Here is a 16304-nt window from a genome sequence, read left to right on the forward strand (position 1 = left end):
TAAATGATGTGTGGAAATTCAGCCCAGTGACCTTCACCTGGAATAAGGTTGAACTCAAGGGAAACGGCCCTTCTCGGACGTTTCATATGTGCTGTTGCATGGTGGGAGATCGTATCATACTCTTTGATTACAATTTCAACAACCAACCCTCTGATGATCTGTACATCTTAGATTTAAGTCCAACACTGAAGACATTATGCAAGCTAGTAGTTATTCAGTACGGTGTGGAGCAGTCAGAACTCCCTCACAACATCAGGTGGGAACTGGCAGCCATGACTAAAAACCACTAGAAAGGTTCACATGCTCAGTGGAGCGCACATCTCTGCCAGTACAATATTTGCCTCTGAGATGTAGTGGAGTAGATGATTTAAAAGTACTGAAAATTGGAAATACTCCAGTAAAGTAAAAAATCACACCCTGTGTGAAGTGGGCGGTGTCTTGCTAGCTAATCACAATACTGAATGGAGTCAACCAATCATGTACAAAAGATAAATACATTTATTGAAAAACTCTTTATGATGGACGAAACCATAACTTTAAAAAAACAAATTTATGTTTTTTTTAAAGTTATGGTTTCTTATATAGGGCTATGCACATGTGTCATGTGACACTGGCCAATCACAGTCCTGAATAGATTGTGATTGGCCAATCACAGCGCAGGATAATTGTACAAATTTCCAAACCTCACTTATAGGGCCGGTTTCACTGCCCAAGATAATTGTACAAATTTCCAAACCTCACTTATAGGGGCGGTTTCACCGCCCAAAAATACCTCAATATTGTACTTAAGTACTGTACTTGAGTAAATGTACTTAGTTACTTTACACCACTGGTGAAAACGTTGTATGTCCACCACACCGTTACTTTTCAGTAACACACTCTTTTATACGATGATGTAAGGGCAGTGTTTCTCAAAGTTCTTTCCAGTACATTTCCACCACTGCTAGTAACCATAATCACAATAACAATGGTTGCTAAAGTTAGATTTCCTAAGTCGCTAGGAAGTGATAAGCACTCGTTACGAGGTGGTTGCTAGATGGTAAGCAGTTGTTACTAGGTGGTCCCCACAACTTAAGCATAGGTTACTATTTGGGCTGCCAGGAGGTAAGACGACATTTATTCATTTTTCAGTTATACACAAAAAGTAGAAGATAAACAAAAGGAGAATGTTAAACACAAGAAGCAGACATACAAATAGACAACAAATGCAACAAAAACCACAACCAATACAATACAATACAATACAATAAATCAAATTAAAAAGAACAAAACAAAAAAAAACAATGCCAAATGATCCTGGATATTTTCTTTACATACATTATATTCAATGAGGTAAAAGGGGGAAAAAAATAATAACAGTATGTTGCGCTACCACCACATCTCAAGTCCTGTTAGCAATATACATTATATAGCCTCCCCACTTACGGATGTATTTATCCAATCTGTCAGACCTCCTATAGGTTATCTGCTCATAAGCAGCAACTTTGCCAATCTCTACAAACCATTCTTGGAAAGAAGGACTCCCAGCATCCTTCCAACCCCTCATCAGAACCTGTCTACCGATCATGATAGCAGTCAGGATGAAATCCACATAATCACAGTGGGCAACCTGCTTTGGGTCACCCAAATTTGTCCTAATTTTAATCAAAAATAATCAAGGGCCTAATATAGCTTACTGCTCATCAGAAATGGAAATTAAAAAAAGGAAGTGGAAGAAAGAAAGCTGTTCGTCATTTCCGTTCACGAAAATGTATTAAAAAATATATTTTAGTGAACGGGAATGACAAATGGCTTCCTTTCTCGACTTTCGGGAGGTGTAGTTGCAGACTCTATATAGTGTTCGGAGATTGTGGAATAGTTGTCTGGCTACCCGAGACTACTGCTCAATGTGCTGTATGACATAACTTCCTGTGTGTGTGTGTGTGTGTGTGTGTGTGTCTGTGTGTGTGTCTCGGGCAGACTGTTGACATCACTTCCTGTGGGAACTTTGCGGTGGTCGGCTTGTCCTCGGGACACATCGACGTGTACAACCTGCAGTCTGGACTCCACCGAGGGCAGTACGGAGACGATACAGGTACTACCGCTGCCTGTACTACTTACCACTTAAAGGGATAGTTCACCCAAGAAATGACTTATTTTCTATCAATTACACACCCCATGAAGCCTTGAATTCATGGAGGTTTTTTAGTTTTTGTCGCATTCCTAAGCCAATAATTTGATGACCGGCGGAAAGATGCTAATATCTCCGGTAGGAGACTCAAAGTTGACACTTAGAGTCTCCTACCGGATAATTCAAGTCTCCATGGGGTGAGTAATCCAAAGAAAAAAGGTCAATTTGGGGGTGAACTATCCCTTTAAACCCTATACTTTGTTTTGAGGTCTCAATACTAGTGACTTTTCTGTCTTCGCTCTACATTAAATATCTTAGCAGGAAAATAGCAGATCTACAAGCTCACAATGCGTTGCGACGCATGCGCAATGCATCGCAATGCGACGCATGCGACGCATTGTGAACTTGTAGATCTGCTATTTTCCTGCGAAAGGTTTTCCCCAGAATATGGATGATGGGGTTTAAGTGGTTAAAAATAAGTATATATATACTGCTGCTCTCTCCAGCGTATTAAAGCTCTCTCTATCTCCATCTCTCTATCTCTCTGTCTCTCTCCCTCTCCATCTCTCTCTGTGTCTCTGTGTCTCTCTCTCCAGCCCACCAGGGGGCGGTTCGAGGCGTGTGTGTGGACGGCTTGAGTCAGGTGACGGTGAGCGCCGGCTCTGATAGGCTCCTGAAGATTTGGCACTTCAAAAGCAAGAAGTTGGTCCAGTGCACACAGCTGCCTGCCCCCCCGGCTTCCATAAAGCTACACAGAGACAGGTGTTTTGATTTGATTTATTTCGAAAAGCAATAAAACCCACACATCATGGTTACAGCAGTTCGAAGATGACACAAGAAACCATTAAGGTCCTCTAACAGTTAACACATCAAGTGCCAGAGGTTTTTTAACCCATTAAGAGCTGGAACGCATCTGTGTAATTTTTAGATTTGAGCTAAAAAAGCATTATTTTACACTTTGGCTATTCAAAAATAGCAGATATACAAGCTCATAGCGCGGCACCGAGTGCCGCGCTACGAGCTTGTAGATCTGCTATTTTTTATACCGTTTACGCTGATCTGTTTAGAGCTGTAGAAGCCCCCCACGAGGTCCCGGATGTAAACAAAGGGTGTCTGCGTGATGGCCGAGGGTCCCGTCTAATGACTGGAACAATAATATTTCGAACGCGATCCGCCATTGCAGAGTGATAGCCCGTCGAAAATGGCTCGTTTTCACCACTGTAAAAAAGGATGGAGATATGGACCTTTTTTCTCCAAATCCTATCATTGGAGCGGACGGAAGGGACATTTTTTGGGCCCTTGTCACATCCGTCCATTCCATTTTACAGGGACCTAGGATCATTCCTAAGTTGCGTTAGAGCACCCCTTGTGGATTTTTTTTTTTTTTTAAACGTTAAACAGTTAATAAGTTAAAAGTACATTACAATACAAAACACATGACAGTAGCACAGGGCTGCCAACACTCCTGGATCCCGCATGAGTCTCCTGGTTTTTGACCACGTCTCCTGACACTCTCCTGGGTCGTCATTTCTTCTGGTTTTCTCCTGGGTTTGGTATCAAACTCCCAAAATTCACCAGAACACAGGAAATTACATCTACTATGTTAAAAGGTTTCTGGGGGAGGACCCCCAGACCCCCCGGTTCGGGTATCAAACTCACAAAATTCACCAAAACACAGGAAATGACATCTACTCTGTTTAAAAAATCGGGGGGAATACCCCCCGCTAGCCACGCCCCCAACCGATCTCCTGGATTCTGACAGTCCAATGTTGGCAGCCCTGCAGCAACATATACAGTACATACATAACAACAAGCGCTCCCTTACCTTTCCCTAGAATAATGACCCTCTATAGGGGAACCTTTTCTAATAGACGTGCTTTTGTCTGCTGCTTGAAAGACCTCAGATTGGTTGTCAGTTTGACACTGGTTTCGAGGTCGTTCCACTGTGTGGCTCCTATGTAAGTAAATGATCCCTTTGCCCACTTTACTTTTAAAAGCAGGATGGCTCACATTTGCTACACTGGCTCTGGTGAAAAGATTGTGTGCTTTGTTTGTGTACTTAGTTTACCGGTAGTAATTATTATTATTTTTATAATAATAATAATAAGAGTATTAGTATTGTTATTATCTGTATAATTATCATTTATTGTATAATTATCATTTATTGTATAATTATCATTGTTATTACTATAAAATAGTTTTTAATCATAGTATTATTTCTCTTAAATTAATCTCATGTATGTGTGTGTGTTTACATCTTACAACTAGAATATATGAAACAATGCATGACATCATTCGGTGAATCTGGAAACATTTGACAACATTTTGAAAAGTGAAATGATATAAAATATACGGTAATCTACTGGTATTGATTTTTATAGCGGATTGTTAATGAATGAATTGTAATGTCGTCTCAGCAACATGCTAGGTGTAGCGCTGGATGACTTCACCATAAACGTCCTGGATTTAGAGACCAAACGCATTGTCAGGAGATTCCCCGGACACAGAGGACAGATTAATGATATGGTGAGTACTATACTATTACTACTACTACTACTACTACTACTACTAATGATGTGAAGCCTGCAGAGCTAGTTCAGGCAGACAACTCGTAAGGTGCGCCAATTCCTGGTCAGCTGATCAGTCACAATGCTGCTCACTCCATCTGATTGGGGGCGGGCTATTTAACCCATACTTTGGGCTATTCAAAAATAGCAGATCTACAAGCTCATAGCGTGGTGCCACGCTACGAGCTTGTAGATCTTATTTATTTATTTTTTAATCGGGAAAATTGGCGCAAATCTTTGAATATAATGTTTTTAAATCTTTCTACAATGTCTTCTAAATCCTAACAGTTTTTTTTTGGAAAGAATGTTGCTATAATCAGTGGTTCTCAAACTTTTTCATGTCAAGGACCGCCCAAAATGATATGTATTTGGCCGCGGACCCCCATCTCAAAAAAAATTGTTCCACGGACCCCCCCAGAAGCCAAGATTTTAGTTAAAAATGTTCACTTTAAAAAATATATATATTCCATGATTTGCACACATTATTTCCCGATTTTTCAAAAATGGTAGATCTACAAGCTCATAGCGTGGCACTCTGTGCTGTGCTCTGAGCTTGTATATCTGCTCTCTTTGAACAACCAAAGTATAAAATAAAGGTTTAAGTGGTTACCCAGATGCGTTCCAGGTTTTAATGGGTGCGAGTGGAAGTGGGCCGGGTCTGGCTTCTAGGACACAGATGTATGAAATTACATTTGTCTGTCCACCGTTGTTTTTGGGTCGGGAAGCCCTTCCAAACCCAACAAATTCCGCCCTGTTCTGGTGTAGTATGCATTAGGCTTTTGAAAGGTATCAGTTTATGTGATATAGTTGTGTTTTCTCTTCCTTCCTTCCTTCCTTCCTTGCATCCATTCTAGACGTTCAGTCCAGACGGTCGCTGGTTGATCTCGGCAGCAATGGACTGTACCATCAGAACGTGGGACCTGCCCTCAGGATGGTAACAAATGGAACCTTCCGTTCAATTGACTTCATCTAAACACTAACTTCATCCCTTAGTTTTAAGTAGAAAGTTAGATCTGATTAAAAGTTGAGCTAAAGGGATAGTTCACGCACCAAAATGATCGATTCTATCGATTTGTCACCCAATGGAGACTTGAATTCATGGATATTATTTCGATTTTGTCGCATTCCTAAGCCAATCATTTAATGACCGGCAGCGGTTCCGGTAGGAGACGCAAAGTGTCTCCTTCCTTCTCCTTCTCCATGGGGTGACTAATCGATAGAATTGGGTGAACTATCTCTTTAAGTTTCGGTTCAGTCGGAGTTAAATTGAATTCGATTTAAGTTTAGTAGAGCTAGTAGTGTTTGTTGTTGTTATTGTTATCAGCATCATCATTCATTTATTTATGACATTTATTTAGACTATTTGATATGAGCATTTTCAACATCGGTTCCTTCTGTGTTTGCCATAGCCTCGTCGACTGTTTCTTGGTGACATCAGCGCCGGTGTGCGTGTCCATGTCGCCCACGGGTGACTACCTGGCCACTGCGCACGTTGACAACCTGGGGGTGTACCTCTGGTGAGAGCCAAATGGGTAGCGGTGATCACAATTAGTTGCTATTGGGTCACAGCTTATTGCATTGACCTACTTTATTTGAATAGTCATGATTATTACCATCTAATAATAATAATAATAATAATGGATTTTATTTATAACGCACTTTACATTTGCAAGAAATCTCAAAGTGCTACAGAAGGCAATTGCATAAAAACAGAAACATCACACCAATAAAAGAAAACGACAACTAAGAAACTGAAACAAAACAATTTAAAACATGGGGGCATAAAGCCTAGAGGTAAAACCAGCTAAGAAAATGCTTAAACCATCTATATTATAACCAATATAGATGGTAATAATACTATTTCTGATGATGATAAAAAATAATTGTTTATTGCAGGTCCAATAAGAGTCTCTGCACCATGGTATCACTGCGCCCTCTACCAGCGGACTATGAACCTACATCTGTAATGCTACCTGGAACCTGTCCTAGCCAAGGTAACTGTCTTTCTGAAAGCAGCCGTACTAGAGGTCCTGGTAGGATAATAAAAAAAAACAACAGCAGCAGTAGGGGTCATGGTAGGATGAAAAAACTAAATAAAATCAGCACTAGAGGTCCTGGTAGGTTAGAAACGGGAGTGAGATTAAATATCATTTACAGCTTGCTACTGGTGTATATCTGCACGTTTGGTTTTAACTGTTGCACCCCTACTTGTCCTGAACCCCTTATCTATCAAAGCAGCATCTTCAAATGTTGCTCTGATTGGTTGCCCATCTATCCCATCACTGGGAAAGTCTAACCCCCATCTAAGAACAGGGAAGTCTACCTAAGAACAAACTAGCTTCCGAGGTCACTTATTAACAGCTGTCCAGCCAGTTATGATAATAAAAATAGAAATAAAAAACTCAGTACTAGGCTTCTCCCGGTAGGATATAAACCCGCTATATATAATCTAGCAGTACTAGAAGTCTTTGTTGGATAGAAAACCAGCAGTACTGACAGTCCTGGTAGGATAGAAAACAAGCACATGCTAGAGGTCCTGGTAGGATAGAAAATCAGTAGTACGGGGATAGAAAACCAGTAGTACTAGTAATGCCAGCATTGATTAATAATAAAGGTAAAATAAAAGCCAATTGGTTCAACCCACCCAGGTGAGGAGCTAGATGAGGACATCGAGGAGCTGTCTGAGCTGCAGGACTACGAATCGCCCCAACAGCTGGATGCCAAGCTGGTAACTTTATCACTGCTACCCGAGTCCAGGTGGAAGAGCCTGCTGAGCTTAGATGTTATCAAGGTAATGTTATTATGATATATAGCAGTGGTTCGTCCCAAATGTATATGTATTTGGCCTGCGTACGTTGTGCCAGAGGACCCGCAGAAGCAAATATTTTTATTATTAACCCATTAAGACCTGAGGCCGATTCTACAAAATGTGGTTCTCAAACTTTTTTCATGTCAAGGACCACCCAAAATGATATGTATTTGGCCGCGGACCCCCATCTCAAAATATATTGTTCCTTGGACCCCCGCCAGAAGCAAAGATTTGAGTTACCAAAAAAAGAAAGTTACAAAAGAAAAAAATGTATTCAAAGATTTTCAAAAAAATAGCAGATCTACAAGCTCATAGCGCGGCACGAGCTTGTATATCTGCTATTTTTTAATATCCAAAGAAATCTTAAAATGTCACAGATGCGTTCCCAGTCTTAATGGGTTAAAGAATTCTAAATTATTATAGATTTTTTCACATTTTGTCAAGGTTTTTCAAAGTAAGTCTGTAAGTAAGTAAGTTGGTCGGAGATGCTTATTGTCGATATCAGCCAGGCGAGTGCTCTGCTGACTGAGCTACCCGGACAAAAGTTTAATTGTACATAAACTATTTTTGAATAGCCGTAGTATAAAATAGGGTTAAATTGGTTAAACTGATTGTGATGCTACACCAAGTCATTTTTGCCGAGGACCCCCTGGAACCACTTCAAGGAACCCTTGGGGGTCCCTGGACCCCACTTTGAGAACCAATTATGTATAGCATTTCTCTGTATGAACTGAGCGCATAAATAATCATCAATATGACATAATCAATCTGACGTCAAGAGATTCACAGGAAAGTCACGCTGTTCTTAGAAGTGTTTTGTTAGATCCCCATTATACAAGCGTACAGAATTTGTGGCCTTGACATTGCAGCAACAAGGCCTTTTGTTAGGTACAGTGTGTGCATGGGATTTCTCTCACTCACACACACACACACACACACACACACACACACACACACACACACACACACACACACACATACTCACACACACACACACACACACACACACACACACACACATACTCACACTCACACACACTCACACTAATGACTTCCTCTCTTCTTCCAGAGGCGGAACAAACCCAAAGAACCTCCGAAGGTTCCACAGTCCGCTCCCTTCTTCCTGCCGACCATCCCTGGATTGCTACCACAGTTTACTGTTCCTACGGGCACTGATACGCAGGTATAGTACCATTACTGCTGCTGGTACTAATACTAATGTTACTGCTACCATTAAAACTACTACTGCTGTTACTAGAACTACTACTATTAATAATATATCATTATGATAATAATGATGGTTTTTGTTTATTGTATTCCCAGTCCAAGGTTTTGAGCCTGGGTGTTCTGGCTCGGAAGTCTCCTTTCTACTTGGCGCTGGAAGACGCTCACCAGACAGATATTTGTAAGACCTCTTGGTAGTTCTCATATTATGGTCATTATGGTAATATGTTTTGTTACCTGGAAGTACTCATATTATAGTCATTATGGTAATATTAGTTTACCTGGCAGTACTCATATTATAGTCATTATTAATGCCCTTTTAATCCACTATATGCTATTCAGACAGTGAGCCGATCACGTTGCTGAAGCAGATGGGGCCCTCAGCGATAGAGACGGAGCTCCGCGGTCTGTCCCCGGAGATGGGCGCAGACGCCGGTGTCCTATTGGCCTTCATGAAGATGATTGACAGCATGCTGCAGGGGAGGCGGGACTTTGACCTGGCCCAGGCGTATCTGGCTCTATTCCTCAAGGTCAGTGTTGCCAGATTCTGCGAGAGAAACAAGCGACCAGGTCTAGGAAAAAACAGCCCAAATGAAGCGACTATGGGCCCACACGAGCACTTTAACATATACATCGGCTGTTTGAAAATAGCAGATCTGCAAGCTCACAACGCGACGCGTTGTGAGCTTGTAGATCTTGTCTTTGCACCAGCGACTCCTACGGTTGATAGGGCGCCTCTCAGCAGGGGTGTTGAACTGTGAGGAGGAGGGGGTCTAGAATTTGGGAATTAGTATAAATACTAAATTAGGAGAAAAGGGAAAGGGGCAAAAACGAGAAAGAGATACACATACGATACGCAAACGGAGATTCCTCAAATTGTATAAACCAGTTGTTCTCCAACCTTTTCATTTCAAGGACCCCCAGTTGGGTATTGTGTTAGGCCACAGACCCCCATAACTCTGAGACGGGTCAATTTGGTTACATTTGTACACTCTCAGAGTTAACGGAGAGAATTGTGTGCACAGCCCACGCCTGCATTTAGGCCAGGTACTTTTTATTTATGCAACGTTTCGACCTTCTAGGTCTTCATCAGGCATATTTGCCTGATGAAGACCTAGAAGGTTGAAACGTTGCATAAATAAAAAGTACGTTCTTTTGGAGCTTGAGAACAGTGTGCAGACTTTCTTCTTCTCATCCTTACACTCTTAGAGTTAACGGTCATTTAGCTGGGGACCTCCTTAACCCTTTAAGACCTGAGGCGATTCTTAAAATGTTTTTTAAATCCTAACAGATTTTTGAAAAAAAAAAAAAAAAATGTTCACGATTTTTCAAAAATAGCAGATCTACAAGCTCATAGCCGTGCCGCGCTATGAGCTTGTATATCTGCTATTTTTGAATAGCCAAAGACATCTAAAGTGACACAGATGCGTTCCAGGTCTTAATGGGTTAAACCCCCTCAAGGACCCCTGGGGGTCCCCGGACCCCACTTTGAGAACCACTGGTATAAACCAATACGCCTCTCCACTGTAAACCAGTGCCTCTATCTCTCCATTATAAACCAATGTCTCTCGCTCGCTCTCTCTCTCTCTCTCTCTCTCTTAGCTCCACCTAAGGCAGATCGCTGTGGACACGGTCGCCATGGCGACACTCAGCCGCCTGTCCACCCGATTGGAGGAAACCTGGGGGGAGCTGCAGATGGCGTTCAACAAGAGCCTGTGTGTGTTAGCGTACAGCAAGACGGCTTTGCTGTAAACAGTAATACAATGCACATGAATAATATGCACAAATACTCATGAATATACATGGATGTACTGGAAAGTACAAGGATAAACACAAATACACATTTATATATCCGTGTATATAAACCGTACAACTATAGAAATAAGCTCTCATACCTGATATTTGAAAAGAAAAACTGCAGTTTGTCAGCCGTGAGATATTCAATAAAGTTTTTCATGTTGAACAGATTGATTTGATGCCTGATTTGAAGGAGTTAGAATGAGACACAATAGAATAAAGAATAGAACAAATTGATTTGATTTTCATACATGGACTCATGGAGTAGAATAGTATTAAACAGAGTAGATTTTTTTTTTTAATAGAATACAATAGATCAAAGTGGACCAGGATGGAAGGCAGTAGAATAGAGAACAGTAGTGTGGACTGCGTGTGCATTAGGGATGGGACCGGAATCGTTATTATCGTTTATTGTGATAAAAACATTATCGTATCGCTGAGATTTTAATTCATCACGAAATTGTCCTCAGTCATACACTAGGATGAATTCGCTTTTGTTGAGCTGCAAATTCAGTGCCACTTCAACCCTCTACGCTACGGTATACTTGATAAAAGAGCAAATTTGGTACGCACTTACTTCACAGAAGTACAGAACTGCAACGTGTTGCGAGCTTGTAGATCGGCTATTTTTGCCGAACGTTCCCCCCAGAATAGGGATACTGAGGATTCAAGTGGTTAACAACAAAAGTGCCATTTTAAGTTTTAAGCATATTTTGATTAATGCGGTTGTATCGTTAATCGCAATTATCTTTGCCACAATAATCGTGACATGTAAATTTCATATGGTCCCATCCCTCGTGTGCAGGCCCTAATTAACGCATTGGGCCGATGGGGCTTCAGCCCAGGGGCCCAAGGCTTTAGGAGGCCTGTCCTGTCCGGCAGGCTTTTCCATCCTGTTGCCCTCGTTTATGTTTGTGCCAACCAATAACATTATGCAACATAGAGCGGCTAACTGTGATTATGAGATAACGTCTTTCCCCTGAAGGTGCCATTGAGGAGCACTTCTTGGAATTTCTTCCAATTAGCATTTGCAGCATGAAGAGGTCTTTTCATTCATGCAAGTCTTTTATAATTTTCTTCTCCTGATCACCATCACGGTGGCAGATAGCCTACTGACAAACAATCTCCAACCTAATGAAACTAATTGTATAGAGACACTCGAGTGTCTCGGACACGCAGTGGCGATCACGCGTCGGCAGCCAAAGCAGTATGCATTAATGACGAAAATGGTCTCTCCATGGCAATAAGCGAGGACGATATACCCCAAACCTGTCAACGCATAATAAGGCTGCATATTGCTCTCTGAGACATAATGAAGTGGTCGAACACTGCATTCTTATGCACATTTTGGAGCTGTGTGCAGCAGTTTAAAAATGTAAGTTAACCCTTTAAGACCCCCAGAAAAGCAAAGATTTGAGTTACAAATGTTCGCTTTAAAAATGTATATATTCAAAGATTTGCACAAATGTTCACGATTTTTCAAAAATAGCAGATCTACAAGCTCATAGCGCGGCACTCTGTGCCGCGCTATGCGCTTGTAGATCTGCTATTTTTTAATAGCCAAATAAATCTAAAATGACACAGATGCGTTCCCGGTTTTAAAGGGTTAATCATAATCATAATCAACTTTGTTGTCACTTCACACGATTACAGGCGTGAAAGTGGGTGACATTATTTTTTTTAATCTCTTCCTGTATCATTGCAGTTACAGGAAGAGATTAGAATAGGGAAGTAGAGAATAGAGAAGAAAGTAACACGGAACAAGTCAAATAGCAGGAAGGCAGTGAAATGTACAAAGTCCAATATACTGTACGTAAAGTGCATGATCAGTTGGAACAAATTGCAATGGATAGGTGGCTCTATGGAAGGCAGAAATGCTTCTTGTGCAGGTGGAAAACAAACGGCATATAAAAAATAGGAACAGGTACAGTATATAAACAATTATAGTTTAATCTGCATGGCCTAGAACAGGGTTTGTACATTATGTACTATGTACTGTATGTACTATATCCGTACCCTAAAAAGTCAACCAATTACAACTCCTACCATTGTGCAAATACATGCACAATGGTAAAAAAATTGTAAATGGTGCATTTATATAGCGCTTTTATCCAAAGCGCTTTACATAGATTGTGCATTACATTCACCCATTCACACGCCGATGGCGGAGGAAACCATGCAAGGCACCAACCTGCTCATCAGGAGCAATTAGGGGTTCAGCGTCTTGCTCAAGGACACTTCGACACTAACTCTGGGGGAGCCCCCCAGCCCGGGATCGAACTGGGAACCTTGTGGTTTCCAGTTCACTCCAGTTCACTCTACCCGGCCACTCTACCCCCGAGCCACTGCCGCCCACAATGTCACAAAACATCCACCTCCAGCCATAAACGAGTGTAGCGAGAGTGACTTGTTCAACAAGTTAATGCCAAAGTGAAACGAACATTAATTGTGAAATTTGTAAATTGTTAAAAAATAGTGACATTATTATTCCGAGTGTTGCTGACCTCCGTGATCACTATCAGCTGTTTAAAGCCAAAGCTGAAGGCATGTCACCAAGTGTCTCTCGCATGTGTTGTGTTGACATGCCAAACAGAATAACACCTGAGCTTTTACAAAACATTTTTTACCCACTTACACCTGTAAACCAGTCGTGACAAAACTGATTTTGAAGAGAGAGTGAGGCGGCACACAAAGCAGCCTGATGGTCAACAAAATATGTCCAGGAAAGTAAGATTTTCCGTGAATGTGTTCACTGTAATTGTCGATAGTCTTGGAGCGGAATTAGAACATATCAAGGATATCAAGAAATTGACCAATGCTTTGGATTCTTTAGCAATATATCCAATCCCTCCCAGATAACAAAAATTGTTCCGGGGACAAAACAGACATATTTTTTGCTCATATCAATCTTGCCCAACTTTAAGACGGCTCATGCCTAAATATGTCTTATACTACTTCTTTGGACATGATAGTAAATTGTTAAGGAAACTGGAATTTAGTGACATTACTACAAGAAAGAGCTTCTGAGCAATAAAATGTATAGACTTGAGTACTATTGTTTGTCATTGGTGTGTAGTATGTGTGTAGGTTGTTGATTTTTTTTTTTCATTTATTGTTGTATTATATGCTATTGTATTATCATTTGTATTATTTTCATTTTATTGTATTAATGTTTTATTATCCTATGTTAAGATTGCCTTTGTCACAAACGTAACATCCGGACTCACGAGGCGCACCGATCCACACCAAACCTTGGCCAAAACTTGGCCCCGTCAGGCGACCCCGAGGGCCATAGCCACATTGTTGCTCCTATCCGCACCAAACTTGGCACAAACCTAATGTGCTGTTCAGGGCTCTGCCATGACAATAGTCATACCAAAAAAACCTAAATTGCACGCATGCAGGGCTCTACAGCAGTGTTACAGCAATGTTTAACACTTCAAATTGCCGTAGCTCAGTGACCATTGCTCTGATCAGTGCAATGTAGGACTAGATTTGAAGGCCACACACACACACACATAGGTATTAACCTGTTTCTGCTACTAATTCAAACTCATTGCTTTTAGTGCAATTCAAAGAAGAGGTTTTATTCGTCACATGATCTTACACGTTTGTGCAGTGTGATGTTGGTGTGGCAGACTCCTACCGCCAGTCTTTGTTATTTGTTAAAACATTTCTGATGATCTAAAAATAAAATAAAGAAAAATGTATTCGGACACCAGGTGGTGCTATTGTTCTATATTATTATGATTATTATATGTAGAATATAATAATTATGACCCATATATAATGCTGTACTAAAATTGCTGCTACTGGTACATGCAGAATGAATAGGGAAATAGGAAGGTGCATTCAGTAGAGCGCTACTACCCTACCTCCCATCTTTCTGTCGGTGTGTATGAAAAGGTATGGCGCAATGGGGGAGAAGGGCTTTTTGATCGATCGATTGAATACTGTATTAACATTTTGTAAATAGTACAGTGGCACGATTATACGGTGCTAAAAGGATAACACAAAAAGCCCTAAGGGCTTGTTTCCATTATGGTCCATGTGTATTCAATTCACCGGCTATGATGCTGATTGATGATTCCTTGTGTCAATTCTGTTGTACATGGGCAGACTGGAAACACAGCAGCCCTCACATCTGTCCAAATTGATGTAAAATGAATAACATAGTTATAACATGCAGCCAAAGCTTTGATCAGTCAGTCTATGACATTTTCAGTTCAGAAACCTGCCTACCAATGACATTATCGGTAGGCAGGTTTGGTCATTTCAAACAGATTTCAAACTTTAAAAAAAAAAGAATATTCAAGAACAATGGCTTCTATTCCAGCATGCTAACTTTCCAGGAACAGAAAGGCTGACATTTCTATTAGGTTGGAATCCCTATATCAATGATGTAATTGGTAGGCAGGTTGGTTTCTGTACTGTAGCCCACCAATGAGACACAGAGGGAGAAGACAGAAATGGTACCATCTTATAATGAACATTAGTAAGGACCAATTATGAAGATACGGTTGAACATGGGAGAAGAAGTGCTCTTTTAAGACACTATCACGTAGGCCAAGGCAGCTTCTGTGTCGCCCACGTTCATTGCAGTGACTCCACAATGATTTCATATAACTAAGCAGTGTATTGATATACTGTTACTGTATACAGGCTAATGTGTTCTCAACTTCTCCTCAACCTCAAATTGAGGTTTGCCGAAGTCAAACGGTTTGAATACTTTTGGCAACATACTTTTTAGATTTCAAGATTCATGAGTGTTTACAAATGTATCTTATGTAGCCTTAATCCTGTGTTAACCTTATTTCAGACATTTACCCCAAAAAAAACTTTAAAGAAAACATAGCTATTTTTATATAATAGATGCATTTCCAACAATGCATTGTTTGATTGATTGAATACTTTATTAATACGATTTTTAACAGTAGGACTACTATACCATTATGGTCCATCGTACTCAGCTCATCAGTAGGTAGTACGTACTGTGGTCCTTTCAGAATAGCAAATATTACACACACACACACACACACACACACACACACACACACACAACACACACACACACACACACACACACACACACACACACACACACACACACACACATACATTAGAGCCTATTATTGTTACTAGACCGGTGGGCACTGGCCTACTTGAGAACGATGCAATTTGGAAATGCATGCCCCACCCAGTTATGCAATACCTGTTGTACCACTCTGTCTGTTTGTGTCCCTTTTATCCCCATGGGCTATGGAGATTTATGTATCTGTCTGTCTGTCTATGTCCTTTTATGCCCATATATGGAAGACAGACATGCCCAAATATGGAGTCTAGGCCATTCTATGGCGTCATATTGATAACATCAGCATACTCCATATATGGGGATTTGCGGTTTTATCGATTTTTTTTGGAGATCCGCTGATCTGACCGACTTCCGTGCACACCCACGCACAGTCGCAGATTTGCGTCATTTATAGTTCGATTATTATTATCATTAGTAAATGGACTGCATTTATAGGCCTATAGCGCTTTTCTCCAAAGCGCTTTGCATTGTAGTCCACATTCACCCATTCACACACGATGGCGGAGGAAACCATGCAAGACACCAACCTGCTCATCACGAGCAGTTAGGGGTTCAGTGTCTTGCTCAAGGACACTTCGACACGTAGCCAGGAGGAGCCGGGAATCAAACCTGGAACTTTCGGATTCCAAGGCGGCTGCTCTACCTCCTGAGCCACTGCTGCATTGTATAACAACATGATATTATTGTATAATAACATTATCCATT

The 16304-nt window shown here is 40.9% G+C and overlaps 1 protein-coding gene across 1 annotated transcript in view; it reads left to right on the forward strand.

Moving 5' to 3' along the window:
• The window catches only part of wdr36 (WD repeat domain 36), a 33698-nt gene extending 23020 nt beyond the window's left edge, over positions 1-10678 (forward strand). Inside the window, exons 13-23 of the mRNA XM_080419298.1 lie at positions 1960-2074; positions 2707-2872; positions 4528-4636; positions 5532-5611; positions 6087-6194; positions 6574-6671; positions 7326-7468; positions 8556-8669; positions 8810-8891; positions 9053-9240; positions 10313-10678. Coding sequence (XP_080275424.1) covers positions 1960-2074; positions 2707-2872; positions 4528-4636; positions 5532-5611; positions 6087-6194; positions 6574-6671; positions 7326-7468; positions 8556-8669; positions 8810-8891; positions 9053-9240; positions 10313-10462 — 1353 coding nt within the window. The 3' untranslated portion in view covers positions 10463-10678. The remainder of the gene's footprint in view (positions 1-1959; positions 2075-2706; positions 2873-4527; positions 4637-5531; positions 5612-6086; positions 6195-6573; positions 6672-7325; positions 7469-8555; positions 8670-8809; positions 8892-9052; positions 9241-10312) is intronic.
• The last annotated feature ends 5626 nt before the right edge of the window (positions 10679-16304 follow it).

This window comes from Gymnoscopelus braueri (genome assembly GCF_963280865.1).
Source record: "Gymnoscopelus braueri genome assembly, chromosome: 22".
Classification (NCBI taxonomy): domain Eukaryota; kingdom Metazoa; phylum Chordata; class Actinopteri; order Myctophiformes; family Myctophidae; genus Gymnoscopelus; species Gymnoscopelus braueri.